The 18,262-nt window shown below is 43.2% G+C and overlaps 1 protein-coding gene across 9 annotated transcripts in view; it reads left to right on the top strand.

Annotated features, from left to right (window-relative positions):
* The window catches only part of AKAP13 (A-kinase anchoring protein 13), a 204,384-nt gene that overhangs the window by 129,864 nt on the left and 56,258 nt on the right, over positions 1-18,262 (top strand). For 7 of the 9 annotated variants that reach the window (XM_039723000.1, XM_039722995.1, XM_039722998.1 and 4 more), the window contains exons 11-12: positions 13,909-13,990; positions 17,719-17,855. In XM_039723000.1, coding sequence (XP_039578934.1) covers positions 13,909-13,990; positions 17,719-17,855 — 219 coding nt within the window. Of the gene's footprint in view, positions 1-3,367; positions 4,088-13,908; positions 13,991-17,718; positions 17,856-18,262 lie in introns of those variants that run through there. The other 2 variants (XM_039723002.1, XM_039723001.1) reach the window with 1 other exon arrangement.

Here is an 18,262-nt window from a genome sequence, read left to right as displayed (position 1 = left end):
TAGCTGGACAAAAGAGACTGGAAGCCTTTGTTCTGCTCCGTCCGGGCTGAGTCGTGTTCTGTGTCTGCCTGACAGTGCCTCTGTGGATGGCAGGCTGTGTGCAAGGCAAGATTTCTAGCCTGAAACAATGCAGCAAAAGCCCCACCTAATGTGGGAAGAGGGTGATGGTCTCCCAAGGGAGAGTGTGTCTGGCACATTATCTTCTACTTGTTTATATTACATTCCCTCCTCCCCCACCTTCCTTCAACGGCAAAGTCTGGAAATGAAGATGAGATGCACTTTGGGTGTCTGTAGTCGTCACTGGCCCCCTGATCTTTGCTGTGAGTCAGGAACATAACTACAGAAAAAACTCTTGGAGCAAATTAAGGATTTGGAAGCTTAAATTAAAAAGGGAGAGAAGGGGTTATTTTTTTCTTGGTGTGTGTTGATTCTTTCCCTCTATGGCTGAAGGTGTAGAGGAGTCAAGGAGATCAACTGACAACCTTTACTAGATCTCGACACTTAATCAATGAGTAGGGCAGGTCATCATCTTGATTCACAGGACATGCACCAAGTCCTGGGACACATCCTGTGTCCAGAGTCACCCGGCCTGCTGTGGGTCTGGTAGCTTACCTGGCTGCTTCTCTCCACCTGTCTGCACCTTCCACATGAGATTTCTGTTCCTTGCTGCCCCATGAAAGCCCCCACTGGTTTACTTGTGGCTTTTGGCCATCCCAAAATGGTTGTGCATAGCTCTGGAAAATTTGCCTCCTGCTGTGAAAACTGCACATTTCCCAGCATGTCTCCCATATGCTTTGATTTGAGATGTTTCTCATTTCCCCTTACCTGCAAGAAGGGGGAGGTAATGTGAGCCACAAAAGGCTGGGTGTTGTTGCAGCTGCAAGTTGGACCCATCTTGCATCTCTGTGGAAGATGCACCGTCACAGTTAGTGATCCTCACCTCCTCTGGATGGTGGGCATTCCTTGAGCCCTGCAGCTGGGCATCTCTTTCTGGTTGCCAGAGGAACTCTATGGATCAAAGGTGAGGTGTTTTAAATAGAGTGTCTGAGCAGAGCTGTGCAGTTGTTGTTAGGCTAAATCTTGGCTGGGTATATCAGCAGCTGTAATTAAATTTATTAACTCTATCTGCTATATCAGTTTAAAAAAAAAGGTGCTCCATAATGAAACATTAGAGCATCATTAAGACACCATGACTGTTGCAAATTCCTACACCTGAACTAAATTCACATACTTTGTTTGTGGGTTCCTGTCTTGTAAATTTAGATTTGAGGAAATCCCTGCCTGCCTTTTATGGTAGTGTTTGAAGGGCTGGAATGCTGTCACAGCCATTTCTGATTCCTTGTCTCGATGGGCACATGACTGCTGGGACTCATTACTTGTGGAGAAAACTGGTGGCTCCAGAAAGTCCCCAAAGTACGACCACATTGTGCGTGTCCTAATACTGAAAGCAGAAGCTCTGCTCATTGTTGGAGAGAACGGAGTCATTGGCTGAGATCTTGAGCCAGGGATTGTAGCTGTAAGACGGCCTCGTAGAGGAATCCTCCTCAGTTCAGCTGGTGGTGTGGTGGAGATGAAGCTTTGGGATATGAGGGAGAGACTGGAGCGTAAGGGAAGTGTGGGGAGACCCTGGCACTGACTAACTAGGTAAGAGTGTACCTATGTCCCCCACTGGGAGAGCTCACCTGCTGCGAGTCCCAGCCTGCTCCAGTGCCTGAGGATACGCTCAGCTGCAAGGCCCAGGGCCAGCCTTTGTGTCAGGGCTGGCCACGGTGTCATCCAGTCTCAGGAGAAGAAGCCCTTTGCTTGGTTACTGAGTCTGCTAAATTTGCAGGGTGTGCTTTTGTGTAGTCTGACTGCACGGAGGGGATGGCACATCCAGGAGCTCACAGTAGCCTGTGGTGGTTCTGTAAACTCCTGCATTTTGCTGTTTTACCAAACAGGCACAGAAGGGAGTCAGTTCCTTTGTTACTCACAGGCAGGCTGTGGTGCAGCGTGTTCAGGCAGTCAGAACACTGGGTAGCACTGGGAAGAGAGAAGCTGGAGGACTTGATTGCAGCATATGGGTTTAGATCTCCTTTGGAAGACTCATCTTGCATTCAGATGCCGAGAACTTGCATTTTATCCGTTCCAGTAGGCTGCAGGGTTTGAGTCACCTTTGCCAGAGTTTGAGCTGGTGGCCACAAATCTTCTTATACAGCCAGGGAGCCAGGACCACCCTACAGGACTGGATGAAAAGACCTACAACCCCCTAACTAAGCTCCAGGAGCGGAGCAAATCCCAGCAGCAGGAGGTGGGCCAGTTCTGCTGGCGCTGCCGAGGGTGGCTGTTGGAGGTCGGCAGTCAAACCTCGGGTTGATAAGTGTTGTTTCCAATTCTGTGTTTTCTGCTTTCTAGGTTGGGATTAAAAAGTGCTGCATTTTCAGCTTTCCCATCTAGCAAAACAGCAAGTTAAGTTCTTGTCGCTACAAACTCCCAGTCTCCGAAAACTCTGCTTCCCCTTTTCTTCTCTCTTTTTTTCCCTTGCGTTTTTGAACCGCCCCCATTCCCTTTTGAATCGGTGAATGAGAGAATGTCTAAAGCCAGAGAAGTATGGAAAGATTTCATCCCTGGAGAGGTCAGGGTGGGGTGGAAAGCGGAGGGGGCTGCAAGGGGGCAGTTTGAAAACAGGAAACCATGTGGCAGTGAGCATGCAGGGCCCAGCTGATGTGAATGAGCTATTGAGAGCAGAGAGACTCGCGCTGGCCCCGGCATTAGAAAGACAAAAAACTTCAGGGGTTTTTTTCCCCCCACTCCCCAAGAAAAAAGCTCTCCCTTTCAGGCTAGAATAGAAGAGGCAAGATTGTATTTTCTAGACAACTAGTTGCTGAGATCTTTGCTCTGTGTTGAAAACAAACCAAGAAAAAAGTAAATGGCTGATTTCCTTTTTTTTTTTTCCCATGTGCGCTGATTAAATCATAAGTTTCCGTTCCTGGTTTAGGAAAGCATTAACCTTGAAACTGTCTTTCATTCACCTGGCCTGGGGGAATGGGAAGAGTCTTTTTACCTCTTGAAAAACACGTCCCTTTGCTCTTAGTCTCGTTTTGGACCAAGCAAACACACCAAGTGCCTGCAGCCAGAGGTGGAAGAGGCTGGCAATGAAAAGCTGCTGCTTTTTCTTTTTCTTCCCCCACTCCCTCCTCTTTTTTTTTTCCTCTCTGTGAATCATGCTCCCACAACTGCAAAGTAAATTTGAAAGCCGGGAGAACACTGGTGCAGGACTAAAAAGGCAAGCAGTGACGTCCCAGCCCAAATCAGGAGGGAGTGGCTTTATTTCATTATTTTCTTTCCTTTTGCCCAGTGCTGTCATTAGAAATTTAAACTTAACGCAAACCCAAGCCGTCTTGCCCGGTGAACAGTGAACTGACTCGGAAGGAGGAAAGTACTTTTTTGTTGTTTCTTTCAGTGCATGAGGGCGTGAAAAACAAAACGCTTTGCTGACAGTATTTGCATTGGATACGGAGATTGGTTTTTTGGTTTGTTTTTGTTTTCTTCCTGAATTAGACCCATCGTGGCTGAGCCTACCTTCTGCATTTCCACTTGGAGTGTCAGTATTCCTGCTGCACACATCTGGCTTTTGTTCTCTTTTTGGGCAGGATTTTCATTCTGGTGCTTTTTGGATATCAAAGTTGTCTGGAAAACAATTTTTTGTTATTATTACTGTAACAGGAAGGCTGATACCATTCTTAGCCGTCGCAAAAAAAAATAATCCTATATGTATAAAGCTGTCTTCAAATATCTTTTGTTTGCTATAAGTTCCTGCATTGCCTGTATAAGCAAATCTGTTCCGAGAAGACTTTATCAGCCGGGCGCAGCGCTGGGATTTTCGTTTTCCTGTTAAGAAGCTCGGGCAGGCTGGTGTGCTGAGACACAGGGACTCCTCTGAGCACGGATGTGAGAGGTCTGGGGCTGTGGTGAGCCCAGGGTTCATGGTGGGCTCTGCTGCTCTGCTCCCAGCTCTTTGGACAAAATGTACGAACGCCACAAGAGGCGATACAGCCTGTGCGACATTTCCAAGGTGGACAGGACTGTAGATGTTGTGTTGTTAAAGGTATGATGTTTGTATATATTTATTTATGGGTTCCCTTCCCTATGTCCAGGGGGTCAGTCTGTTCCTTGCTGTACTTGTGTCCCTCGGGATGATGCAGAGGGGAGGGACAGGTAGAAGAGCTCTTGCCCTTCAGCATGGACATGGTTTTGAGTGTTATCAAACTATATCATGCCAAATATTATTATCTCTGCAACTAGATAATATCTTGCGGCATGCACTCTTTGGGAGAGCTCCCTGGCCATCTTTCCTGCCCTCTGCCCTTAAACAGTCCCTGATTTGAAATCCCAGGTGGGTCTTTTGTGTGAGGGGAAAAGGGTTTCCATTTCCAGTGCTTACTTTTGAGATTGAAAGGCACATGTTCCCCAAAAGATGCATTCTGCCAAAAAAAAGCATGGTGGATCCTCCTTTGCCTCTGTTTTTTGTTTGTGTTAGGAAAGTTGCTGTCAGTTGTGTTGTTTGGGTTTGATTTTGTCTGAGGATGGGTTGGAGCAAGAATCAGGAGTGGCTCTTGGCTAATTGTCCCAGTGTGTTCCTCCTCTAATCTAAAATTAGCAAGTGCTCCACCAAATGGCACAATGGCAGTCTGGGAATGTCCTGTCTCTGTAACAGCTTTGTGGAGCTTCAGCAGTTTCCTGGCAGAGTGGATGGAAATAGGAGAGAAGCCAGAGGGACTGCAAAACACAGCCCAATTCAGAGATCTTAACTGCTGGAAGGGCATTTCCTTTCCCTCTCCCTTTTTCTCTTTTCTCTTCTTAGCTGAATCAGTGAGATTCTACATGATCATATGGCTTCCTTTTTTATGATTTTTGGTTCATGCTGTTGTTTCCAAGTCAAGACAAGAATATATAACAAATTTATTTTCAATTAATTCTTGTTCTACATTATCTGCACTAAAATAGACCTAGCTCTTGTTACCTTGCTTTGTTATGAATGAAAGTGTTTTCCTTTAATTCAATGTACCCAGTGGTTTTGGTGGCACAGATAGCTGTAAGTTGTTTTCTCTACCAGCTCAATTTTTTTGAGTATTTTAGAACTCTGATGTTACTAATGCTGGTTGGGGATTGAATCCCACGATATTAAGTCTATACACACAGTATGAGTCATTAAAAATGTTGTTGTATTGTGCACATACTATTTCTGTGGAAGTAATAGTGTGTGCACAATTCTTAATAATTCTTGGGAGGAGGCCTGGTACCTCTGATAATTTTGGTTGCCAATAAAAAGCACAATCTTTTTCTTTATGAAGAGTATCTGAATGCCTGGGTTGAAATACAATTCACTAGAATTATCCAGCTTCAGTATTCCTGATGTCATCAGTTCCTTAAATTAGTTTTTGTTCAGAAAAGCTTAGATTTTATAACAAAATGTGGCTCTTGTTAGTTCCAACTGGTATTTTCCTAATTGAGTTTCAGGACTGTGGGTTATGCTGTCTGTTCCTGCAAATGACTCAGTGTCCATATATGTGTGCGTGTGTGCACGCATTGCTGCTCCCAACATGGGCTGTACAGCCTGCAGATGTTTGAAATAGGAGGGTGCTGGTGACAGCTACAGCTACAATCAACTCTAGCTCGATTTTCAGTCATCCTTCATGTTTTCTCTGGTTCCTATAACATAACTGGTAGATGGAATTGAATTTTGATGACCGAGGGATCCAAGCCAGCGCCTGAGTGCGTCAGTAGCAGATCATCTCTTGACGTTAATGGGAGTTGGATCAGGCCCTTAATGAGGGAGCTGGGGGTGGGGTTTCTGTTGGGTTTGGTTTTCATTAAAATACTGAAATAAAACCATACCTTATCTAGGCCGTTGTATTTTGGGGAGTTAAGAGGACAGAGTTTCTTAAACACTGAAAAGCAAGTACATGTCCTTAGGAAAAAGTAAACTCAAATTGGATCCATCAAGAGTGTTTGAGTTGACGAAATTTTAACAAGATACCTGCAAAGCACCAAACAGGTTTCAATTTGGCTGCAGGTTGACTCAGACAAACTGTCATTTCTTGCGTAGCAGATTAATATATTCTTTGCTTCATTTTAAGGTAGGGAACTCAGTAGTCATAGAATTCTTTAGATTTAAAGGACCTTTAAGATCATCAAGGCCAGCCATTAACCCAGCACTGTCAAGTCCACCTTTAAACTATGTCCCTCAGTGCCACGTCTATGCATCTTTTAAATACCTCCAGGGATGGTGACTCAGTCATGACATAGGAAAGAAAATCAGCTGCTGAAAAAGGACAATGGGAACAAGTGGTGAAGAAAGAATTTTGGGTACTAAATGTTTATAGATGAGATTATATTTGTGTTGATTGCATCCATTCTTAGACAGAATAGCAAAAGAACATTTGGTTCCTAACCATAATTTTGTCATTTGTAGGGCCACTATCTTGAGATTCAATTTTTCCATGTTTAGATTGAGCCTGAAACAGTGGCTTGTGAAGTTATGAAAAAAATGAACCTCAGCAATTTTGAGGGTTGATGCACACAATTATTTTTGGCTTTAGCATAGTTTCTTCCTCTTCTCCACATATGAAAAAGCAAGAGGCAGCAGGTTACCAGCAGGGTCCCAGTCCCTGTTGGAGGTAGGACTTCATCCTAGGAAGAAATTCCTTACTGCCGCTGCACTGTGAGAGATGTGAGGCCCTGGCACAGCTTGTCCAGAGAAGAAGCTGTGGGATGCCCCATCCCTGGAGGGGTTCAAGACCAAGTTGGGTGGGAATTTGAGCAACCAGAGAAAGGTGTTGGGTTTGCATCATCTTCAAGGTGCCTTCCAAGCCAAACCATTCTATGATTCCATATTCTGGGTCCTTTACTGGCTGCTGCAGCAATGCAAACTCAATGAACTTGGATCCTGAACTTAGTGAATGCAGGGAAGCCTGGATGATGCAGAAACAACATAAAAATTTGCTGTCATTGTTCCTGCTGGGTTTGCATTGTAGCAGATGAGGGAGAAGTTGTGGGGTGTGTGGGATGTCTGCTTGTCTGAACATTTTGCTGAGCTCTGAGCAGCTACGTGCAGGGTAAAGCAGTCTGTGCTATGTTATTGCAAGCCCAAAATGGGAAGTCTCAGTGTGCCCATGTGTGCCTTGGCAGCCCTGTCTCATTTTTATGTTGTGCCTGCTACCACAAATAAAACTACATGGACAGGATACAAAAACCACACTGGCTGGCACCTTGCAGACACATGTGAAGTCAGACAGGCGTTCAGTGGGGATGAACAGGCAGTGCTTTGCAAAGTTACAAAGTAAGAACTGGACTTGCTTTGGGAATAGGAGACTGAGTAATCACAGCTGGGAATGTTTTCTCACAGTTTTTGCCTGTACCTGCATTTCACCTCTGTATGTGAATGCTGAAGCTGTTAAGGGTAGGCATCAGGAGTAAATTTTTTTGTAGCTGGGGCAATGAGATTTGATTTATCAGCTTTTCATATGAACCAATCCCATTCAGCTTCTAGCTGAAGATCAGAACATTATTAATGGAATTTAAAACAGCATTGATAATTAATCAAGGTATTTTGAAATTAAAAGGACAGCACTATTAATTAGTTGTTCTTCCTGGCTGCTCTGGTAGCTTTACTCCAGCACCAGAGAAGATGCTGTGATTGATGCCTGCCCACCTAATGCAAAGTGCCATTTACAGCATCCAAAGCTAAAAGCAGTCTGTGGAGAAGTCCCTGAAACCAGACTTCCTTACATTTTATGCTGAAGTTTTTCTTCCTTATTGACACATAAACAAATTCATTCCTTCTTTTGGAGTTACTCTGGGGAAAGGATATCCCCAGCTGATGGGTATGTGGTGTTCATCAAATTTTGTGGGCCTAAAATCACTAAGTTTTAATCTAACATCTGTCTATGCTCTTCTGGTCATTAAAGGATAGGAGGAGAGGAGTGTCTTTAGAATGATGTAGAGAGTTTTTGAGTTTTTCTGTTTGTGTCTCATGTAGAATTACGGCTGGGAGGGCAGCTTAAATTAAATTACTGTGTTTTCACATTAGGCACATAGATATTTGTGGGAATTTGGCTCCCATATTAGCTAAGAGATGGTTTTTTTGGGAAAGCAAATGCTGTTATTTTTGAAGCTTAATTAAAGTCTGTTGACTTTTAGTTTTGCTGGTGGAGGACATCGCAGTGCTAAGGGCTGGAAAATGTACTTGGGGCACACGTTCCTTTTCCCTGCTGGGACATTGCAGGGGAATAAATGCACTCTAGGAATTCAATGTTGCTCTTGCACCATAAAGAGCTAATTTATTCAGTCATGTAACATGTCCTGTGCTTGTGGGAGCCTTTTTTGGTGAAATCCTTTAATATAGTTTTCTATAGCACTACTGGCTTGTTACTATGAGAAAGGTCAGTTTGGACGTCCTTGAAAAAATGTCTTGATATGGTGTCACCAGCTCTGTAAAGATGAAAGACTCAGTGTAGCATATTCACAGTGCTAGAAGAAAAAAATCTTCATAGAAATAATTGCAGAAATGCAAATGTTGTCCCTTTTGGCATACATTTGAGAAGGTCTTTGGGTTCTGCATCCACCTGTTAATATCGTCCCCCAGAGCTAAGAAAATACACAGGGAGATTATCAAAATAATCTAAATAAAAATAAATGTGGAACTTGCAAGCAAATTGATATGTCTGCTCTTAATATTGTCTGGCAAGATGATTGCCAAAGCAGCGATTGTTGCTCTTGATGTGAGTTTTGTGTGTATGGAGTCTTTCTGCAGTAACAGATGTTGAAGGAAAACAGTGGAAATTCCTTCCCCAGATGTCCCATCCTTTATGTTCCTTTTCAAACTGTTTTGGAGGATCTTGAAAGGTGTTTTTTGTGAAGGGGGTAAATCAAATGTTGCTTTCGTTTCTAGTGCAGGAATTGCAGGCAACTGGATAATTTCACTTTAAATTGAATTGTAAAGTTAAAAGTTGGTCAACATAAACACTGAATTCCAATTATGTGTTTTTTTTAAATCCTGTAGGAAGTTTTCAGGAATGGGAAATTCCTAGAAAATAATTGCAATATGCATAGAACTTAAAAAAAAAAATCATTGCATCATTTCTGCTTATGAAACAAATTAATTATAATTGAATTTATAGTATTGCTTTTTCTACTACTTTTATTCTACAATGGGTATTTAAGATGGATATTACTCAGTGTGGTGCACAATTACTTAATGATACACCAAGCAAGCTACAATTACTCTCCTAAATATTTTCCTATGTGCAGTAGTATCTGGTTTTAGCTGCAAGGTAGATCATAGTCTGGAAGTTGGGGAAAATAAAAGGAGAAAAATGGAAACTTGCACGTTTAGGACAAAGTTAAAATAATATAGAGGGAAGATGAATCTCCAGGGATCTGCTAGGAAATGAAAGTTAAAGTCATCTGGTTCCTTGTGCTCTGGAGATGTTGATTTATATCACGACCAGTGAGGTTGACAAGTGCAAACTTTTGCAATAGCAAAAGATTTCCTGAAAGGTCAGTGTGTTCTCTTTATTGTGAAATAGAAGGCAAGAAGAGTTAAAATAAAACCAGAGAGAGAGAAAAAGGACTTTTCCGTTCTGGAGATGTAGGCGAGGTAGATAGGAGCCAGGTAGTCCCTGTCCCCTGAGAAGTCTGTTCCTAGAGAGCCTCCAGTCCATGGCTCTGCCCTAGGTATTGTTGGAGTGTCTTTGAGAAGGAGGTCCTGAGCCTGGTTTTATGAGCAGGCACAACACTGCAGTAGATTAGGTAATTCCTTGTCCAAGACCAAGGGGAGAGGAAGGAAGAGCCTGGGTGTGGAGTCTGTTGTCACTCACAGTTCCTGTGGGACAGAGGACATCTCAGCCCGGCGTGTCTCACACCTTGTCCAGCACTGTCCTTTTCTTTTGCATTAAGTCACATCAAGTTTCAAATTCAGAGTCTGCAGGAAGATGTCCCCACAAGTCAGGAAATACCTGTGTGTGCCCAGAAAGAGCAATGAAGCCATCTGTTGCTCGCAGCTCCAGCTGGTGTCCTAAAGGCATCTTTGAACATTTAGCCTGCTGGTGTTTCACAGGCAAACAGAAAGTCCTGCAGGATTCAGTTCTTGGTTGCCTGGGGATGTGCTTCCATGATTCATTCTGTGTCTGAGCTGCAGATAAACACATTCAGGCTTCTGTATGGAAAAATAGCTGGCTCTCTCCTGGCATTTCTTCAAAAGCTGTGTATTGAAACTCTGTTCCCAGAGGCTGTTTCATATTCCCTCTGCCACTGGAACAGCGCTGCACCCTCTGTTCCCGCAGCAAAGACTTGGGATGCCTGGAATCAATGAGCTGTAATCAGTGTGGGCAAGCAAGAAGGTGTGGGGCTTTTATCATCTTCTGTGGCCACCAGCCTGTGGTCCTGTTGTTGGGCTTCTCTCAGCAAAGCAAGAAACTGGGGGGAAAGGGAGGAATTTTCTCATATGCAATGCAGACGTGTCTGCAAAATCCCAAGACAACCTCATTTCAGATTTCTCCATACTGGTGCATTCCCCAGCTCCTGATGTTCAGGTGCTTTTATAAAGACAATTTTCTCTCCAGCTCTCACTGTCTGTACCTGTAGTCCCTAGTCCTGAGTAAATACAGGCAGAATTCAGGTGCTGAGGAGGGATCCCAGTACTCAGTATAGGGCTGTGGATAGTGGGGTTTGTGTTTTGAGTATCTGTGGACCACCCAGTTCCCTGAGAGCATGCAGTGAACCTCCTCCAAGCCTATCTGGGCTCGTTTTGGCCTAGGGATTACTTGTATATAGTAGTGGTTTCCTTTGTTTTTGTTTTGATGGTGATTATTATTTTTCCTGAATTAGGGCTACTGAAATAAATATTTAATTTCTGATGTTTTATTTTGTACATAATCAAGTATATCTGAAGCAGCACCTTAAACCTCAGTGTCGCTCTCTCATTAGTTTTTTTAATAGAGAAAAGCAGACGTTTTCAATACTTGGCAAAGCCACAGGGCTGAGGAGAGAGCTGGCTGGGAAATTGGAAAAATGCTCAAATCTTTTTTTGAAAAAATGCCAATGTCTATAATGCATTTTCAGTGAATGACTCAATTGGTTCTATTAAAGGAAAATATATAATGTTAATTCAGCCTAATATGGCTTATTCAACAGACAGCTTGAACCTCTTCCTATTTTGCTTTCTTACTGCTAATTACTGAATGGGATGTTTAATTATTCATTTCCAGTAGTGGATACCAGTATAAATCAGGAGCAGTTCCTTTGAATTTGATGGTGATTTGTTTAAAATGAAGAAGGGTCAGATTCTTCTTAAGGAGGAAAGGGGGAGGTGTAAGTCAGTCAGAAGGAGACAGAATTTGATTTTGTATTGAAATAGGTCATTCCTTCATTCGTGTGGACTTGAGCACATTTGCATTTGTCCTTCTTTGTGTGTTCAGCCTCAATCTCTAGATTTGGCTTTAATAAAATGTAGGAATGTGTGGTGCAAATTTATTCTGCTTTGTCTAGAGAGAAAAGAATAATAGCATGGTATTTATTGACTTTGCAGTCATAAAGTGGTATTTATTGACTTTGCAGCTCTTTTTAGACTAAAAAAAGAATAAATTTTGTGGTTAAGTTTAGATGCTAAGGTTAGATACCACACAGCTTCTCTGAGAACAGGGCGTGTCTTCTGTTGAAAGAATCAGAACATGACCCGCTGTTCCTGCAGCAGTTAAAATGCAACATCCTTGTGTTACTTTGGAAAGCAAAAACCCCTTTGTTTTGAAGTTTTGCTTGCAAATCCTTTTTCAGATTGAAGACTGCTTCTCTTTTCCTCACTGCCTCTCATTTAATATGGATGTATTGTGTGTAAAAGGGAGAAAATGGATACACAGGTGTGTGTGGAGCAGAGGTGCAGGGAGCACTGGGATTTTAGATGTGTGTACATAAAGAAGTGTGGTGGGGTCTTGGGTGAATATCTGTATAATGCAGTCAGGGAGTAAGAACTACAAAACGTACATTATCCCTAAGGAAAATAGCCTGCAAAATTCCCTGGAGGTGGGAGGGGCATCCAGTGGGACATGCACTGAGGTCACCCCAAGACCTGACTCCGGTAGAGCTCAACATCTTCACCTCTCCTGGGAAACTCCTGCTCATTTTTCCCCTCTCAAAACTTCTCTGTTCCTTCCCTGTCTGTGTCAGCAAGAGCTGCTGACTGGAGAAGGTCATGGCATCCTCTCCACTGGAGGATTTTCAGGGCACGCTGGATTAGAACCTCTCAGATGATAATTGAGCCTCACTTGGTGCAGCAGGCCGGGACTAGCTGACCTGTCAAAGGCCCTCCCAACCCCATTTTGTCATCGCACAAGTATGGAGGAGGACAAAGCCTGAGGAAGAAAAATGTGCTGTAGCAAGTAGCTGCCAGGTGTGGGGGAGTGCAGGGTTGCCTGTGTGGTGTGGAGAGCAGGAGGTGCTGGCAGGAGCCCCTTGGGTGACGGGCAGGGGACGCCGCCAGAGCAGGGAGGAGCCAGCCAAGGCCTGCAGTAACACATTCCATGATCTCAGGGAGAGAGGAAACAAGGACGTGGGTCATTAGTCAAAGCAGCACGTCAGGTCAAGGGCAGGAGAGGCTTGGGTTTAATTTATTTAAAAAAATAAATAATAAGAAAGCAAAACCAGTGCGTTTCATAACATAGGAGAAAGGAGAGCATTGAGGGGATGGGAATACAGCAAGGGACTGCAAAAATAGAGTAGGATCATGGAGCAGATTTGAACATAGGTCAGAGGCTAAAAGTAAATAGTAAAAATTTGCTATTTGAAAGGGAGGAAAGGAAATTATTTCAGGAGATAAAAGGAAACCCAGAGAGAGGGTAGGAGAAATACTTGTCATAAAAAGATCAGGCTGTCATCCATTTCAGTAGCTTTCCTTTAGCTACAACTTAACATGTGAGATCCTGTGAGTTGAGACAGGTCAGGAGGGGAAGTAACTCTGGGTTTTGTGGTGTGGGACAGGTGAGATTTGCATGCATTTGACAGTAAGTCAAGGCATTTGGCTCAAAGAAATGGCAGAGAGACTAAAGGGACTTCCTGAGTCTGCCAGCTGCATACGAAAGTGATGGAAAGTGAATATTGGATGAGCCAAGGATTGTGGATAGTGCAGCAGACTTCTGAGTCAAAATGTTGGACAACATAACCCGAGTGAGAAAGATGAAAGCACAGGCAGAGGGAGGAGGAGGCTGAGAACAGATCAGTCATCCTTGCTGAAAGACTGGGAGTCATGGAAAGGGTGAAGGACGGGGTGAGGTGATAAGGGCTGATGTTGAAATAAACCATGTGATGTGTCTTAGTGTTAAAATGGGCGTTTCTATCATCATCATTTCAGTTAATGCAAGCCCAAAGTGCTTCTGGTTCTCACCATGACCTGGGCACTTCCCAAGGCCTCTATTCCGCATCACCAGAGCATTTTGCTATCTCTGAGCTAATTATCTGTACAGCAGTATGGGTGGTGAGGAATTTCTGTTTTGTAAGTAGTGAACTGAGGCATAAAGCAGAAGAGTATTTTCCTGCAGTCCTGCTACAAGTGGAGGTGGGACTTGAAGCCAAGGTTATCCAGTCCTTTACTAGTAGCTTAAACACTGACTCATTCTCCCTCTGATCTCCTTCCTTGAGCAGGAGCCACCTTCAAATCAAACTTTCCATGGAGAAATAAAGGGTTTTGGCATATTCTAATGGTTTGTTTAGTGATGTAGAAAAGAATAAAATCGTATGTTACTTTTGACATTTTTATTATTGGGAAAAAATTAAGCTATGACTCTGTCTCTGCTGGTTGATGCAGAGGGATATTGAAGAAGAGACTAACACGGGTGAGAGTGGCCTTTCCCTGATGTGCTGTGATGTGTTTTCCAGATAAACCGTGGGAGCTGGTGTCCTCTGGAGCCATGTCCTGACCCCTCCCTGCTGGAGCGCAAGCGCACGCGGGAGTCTCCAGGTGAGCCAGACCAGCAGCCCTCCTCCTCACCTTTTCTGTCCCTCCTTTCCTCCCTGTCCTCCTCACCTTTTCTATCCCTCCTTTTCTCCCTGACCTCCCCACCTTTTCTATCCCTCCTTTCCTCCCTGTTTTTGACATCCTGGCCTGGATTGGGAAAACACATAAATTAAAGAAACTGTGTAATGACTGTGCTGTGAGTCATTGTTAGCACATGGCTGCAGCACTTGACTAGCAGGGAGCTGTGTAGTGTGTCACCGTCTCAAATAACTTTGCATTTCAACTGCTTCAAAAATTCAACAGTATTTTGATATTTCTCCCCCCTCTTTTTTTTCTAAATAAGCTTGAAAGATGTTGTGAGGAGCACACAGACATGGTTTCTAGCTAAAAGGATAATACAATAAAAGAAAAAAGCCAGAAATTTGAACTCCTAAATCCATATTTCAACCCAAATGAGTGGCTTGAGATTTTTACTTTTTTCCCTTCCTCTGAAAGTTGCCATGATTCCAGGCTCAGGAAGCAGGAAGGCTGTTCAGAGCCATGGTTCCCACACCCTGCCCACCAGCTGTGCCAAGCTCCCATCCCAGCCCTGCGTGCTGGCTGCTGCTTTCTGGCTCTTCCACTGGGACAGAAAATCTAGTCTGGGCAGGCTTCAAAGAAGGGTTGGTGTCCAAGATAAGAAAAAAAAGCATTTCCTTTCACTGGATTATGCGTGTTCGAAACAAATAGAGTAATTTATCAGGGCCCTGAATAGGGACTTTGCTTAGGCTGCTCATGGAGAGGAGGCTTTTTGCCCTGCTGTCCTTTTGAGCAGTGGTCTCACCTAAATCTCCTTCCATTTGTCTGAGACGAAAGAAAATGACTGAATGTCAGGGTAAAATTTAAACTCAGTCTTTCAGACTGTAGGCTAAGAAGGGATAGTATAAGTTAGTGACCTGAAGGGTTTATTCTAAATAGAAGTTCTAGCTCACTCAAAGTTAAGTAAGTGACTTTTTATTAAAAAAAAAATACTGCCCTTTTTAGAAGAGTCATTAACAGCAATAGCCGTTTCAAGTGTGTTTTTACAAGAGAACCTTCTTTGCCTATTGTATCTGTGAATCCTTTGCCTCTTGGTACAGTATTTTGGTGCTTCAGGCAATACTTACTGCATTTGTCTGCTAAACTACATGGACTCATTTGACTTGCCAAATATATAATCACGTCGTCCTATGGATCACTATCAGTTGCACACCTATTAATTATCTAATGCAATATTGCACTATAGAAACATAATATTCACTATGTAATTAGGTAGCTGTATATACAAATTTGTATTAATAATTATAGTGCATGACTGCATTATAATGCATGACTGTAACACACACATAAGGAGATAGGTTTTTAAGTGAATGTGCTCTCCAGATGGACTGAAGCAGCAGAAGGATCTCAGGTTATGCAGGTTCTGACTTTTCTAGAAATAATATAAATAATAAAATAAAAAGAAATAAAAACTGCACAGGCATCCTCCTGCTGCTCTGTGGTGCAGGGCAGCGTAGAGAGGGCAAGAAAAATCTGGCAACACCTAAGAGCAATAAACCACAAGCTGTCAATGTGGCTGACTTAAAAATACAGTACTTGATAAGGGATTAGGCCTTTTTCATCTGCTGAAATGACTTGCAGGGACAGAGTCCTCAGATCTTAGACGGTAACTCCAGGAATTGGAGCTTCTCATTTTCTGTCACTGCTTTTGAAATTAGGTGTGCAGAGGACTGTAGCAGATACATAGTTATCAGCATGGAATTGAAGGGCTCAGCCCTGGCTTGGAAGACACAAGAGTTTGGAAAATGTACAGAAGAAATTGCTTGGAAATGTTCTTCCTAGAGCTTTTTTCTCTATTTTTTTTTGCCTTTATATCATGCACAGAAGTGTTGCCAGGGGTGTGAGACACAGAGCCTGGCTTTGTGCAGCGTCTGTGCAGTTCAAAACAAACCCAGCGAACTGAGAAAAGGGGAGGGAGAAAATGGAGAAAATATGCACACCTCCAACCAAAAGTGAAGGAGAGTGTAGGGGAGAGAGGGCTTGGGAATGAGTTTCTCAGCACAAATGAGCTGAGGTGTGTGGAGGGGTACCCATCACCCTGCTCCTCATGCTTCTTCCTCTCCTCTGCCCCTGGCAGGCTCCTCCTGAGGAGGCTTTGCTGCCTCTCATGCTTTATCCCGAGAGTGAGGTATCCATCCACATCTGAGCTGTCCCCTCTGATTTTCCAGTGGAACGTGGCTGGAGCCCCTTTGTTTTTCAGTCTGGGCTGTGGACATGCTGTGCTGGCTGCCAGCTGGATGAACAGCACCTGGCCCACGTCCCCACAGCCGCTCCGTCTCCTCTTTCCCTTCATTCCCCCCCTTCTTCCCTCCCCTCCCTTCTCCCCCTCGGTGATGGAAAAGCAGTTCAGATTTTCCAGGTTTACTGAAAGGGGAACAGGAGCAGCTGCAGCATCCAATAAGTGCTTTTCCAATTCTCCACTGCATGGAAATTCCTCTGTGGGGTAATGGGGTTTCCGACTGCCTTCAACTCCCCCTGCCCTAAATGGGGTCAGCCCCACCACTATCAAAGTAATTCTATTTTCTGCAGAAGTGGAGTCACTCCCATCGGTTGGGATGTGGCCAGGGTGTTCCATAGCTGCTGTCAGGCACAGATTAAGGATGGAGAAGGCAAAGAGGTGACCTTAAGCTACCAAAACTGTCATCCTTTCAGTGATTTTTAAGCTTGATGTCACCAAGGATAGAGTTAGTGAGATATAATTTAAGAGTGAACTAATATTTTATTGTCCTGGCTCTTCTCCAGACAGCTGAACACATTTTGGATCTGTTCAGTTAGAGGAGGTGCAAAATAGCACCTTTCTTTAAACAAACAAACAAACTAATAATTCGAAAATATTTTGAGCTAGGAAATGTGAGTGTTCAATCTTTGCCAAAATTGTCATTAATGCTTTTGCCTGAAGGATAAGCAAATAAAATATATACAGGCACTTCATAGGCAAATACTTGTCTGTTAAAGGTTTTGGAAAGGGGGCTTTTGCAGGGGCTGCAGTCTAGTTCTGTACTTCTGATTAACACAGTGCAAACAGCTGGAAGCATTTGTAAAAAAAAAAAAAAAGAGATGCAGCATGCTTCTGTTTAATATCAGGAGTTATGAAAGCCGAAGGTTTTTTAAAAAATCACTTAATTCTTGAATCTTGAAAAAGTAGAGCTTGTAATGGAATCCACACTAGTGCTTTTTCAGTAAGTAGTGTAGAAGAGATTAAATAATTGTCTAAATATGCACTAAAAGCACCTTGGCATTTAGAGGAAATTGATTCTTTGAGAAAGAAAGCAAATATTGACAAGTTATATTTTTATATTTATTGAATATGAATCTAATTTTGCATTTGTTGAAATCAATAGGAAACATCCCACATGCACTGTTATGGGATACCTCATCTATAGTGTATTTATCAGCACCTCAAGCTACAAGTGTTTCATGCAGTATTTCAGTTTGCACCATGTACTTCAATGATGCACTTAAAAAGGAGTTTTAAACTCTGGAATAAATCATTTGAGAATTCACAAGCAGTTTTGAGAGGTGAACAAATGTATACAGCTTTATTTGTAAAACTGTGTGTTTTAAATACTGGAATTCACTGAGAGAATGCGAGTCTGATGTGTGGACGCTGCAGAAAGCCTCAGGTTGTGACTCTTTGTGCTCTGCTCCTGCAGAATGTGAGAACTTCTTGGAGGATGGGCTGAGCAGCGTCTGTGCCTCGTCACACGGTGGTCTTAAAAGAGAGTCTGGGAGTGAGTCTGACCTCTTCCCCTTGCCTGGTGATGGGATGGAAGACCTTGTCTTTGGGAAGGTAAGAAAGCCTGGTTGGGATATGGTTAAAAAAGCCCCTGATAAACCCATACAGCACACACAGATCATCTTGGTTTCTCTGGTGAGTTGGAAACCTGGAAGTGATTATCCTGGAACCAAGTAGATGGGAAGGATCCGGTCTCCTCCTTGGATGCAGCGACATGAGGGATGTATTTACTTGCAGCAGAATTCCAAAAGCTGTGCAGCCCCCAGTGGTTAAAAAAATGGAAGTAATTTTGTCTCCAAAAGTAAATCAGGCACCAGAGGAAGAGTTGAAAAGGTGGATTTTCTTGCAAGGGCATTAGGGATTACACAGACGATATGAAATCCATCTTTAACTCATGTAACAAAGAGCTTTTCTCCAGTAAACTGTGACCTCTGTGCTGATACCTTCAGATTTATATGCTG

Source organism: Passer montanus, unplaced genomic scaffold (genome assembly GCF_014805655.1).
Source record: "Passer montanus isolate IOZ18808 unplaced genomic scaffold, ASM1480565v1 scaffold5, whole genome shotgun sequence".
NCBI classification, from domain to species: Eukaryota; Metazoa; Chordata; class Aves; order Passeriformes; family Passeridae; genus Passer; species Passer montanus.
Note: the sequence above shows the minus strand (reverse complement) of the source record. Positions and strands in the feature narration are given on the sequence as shown.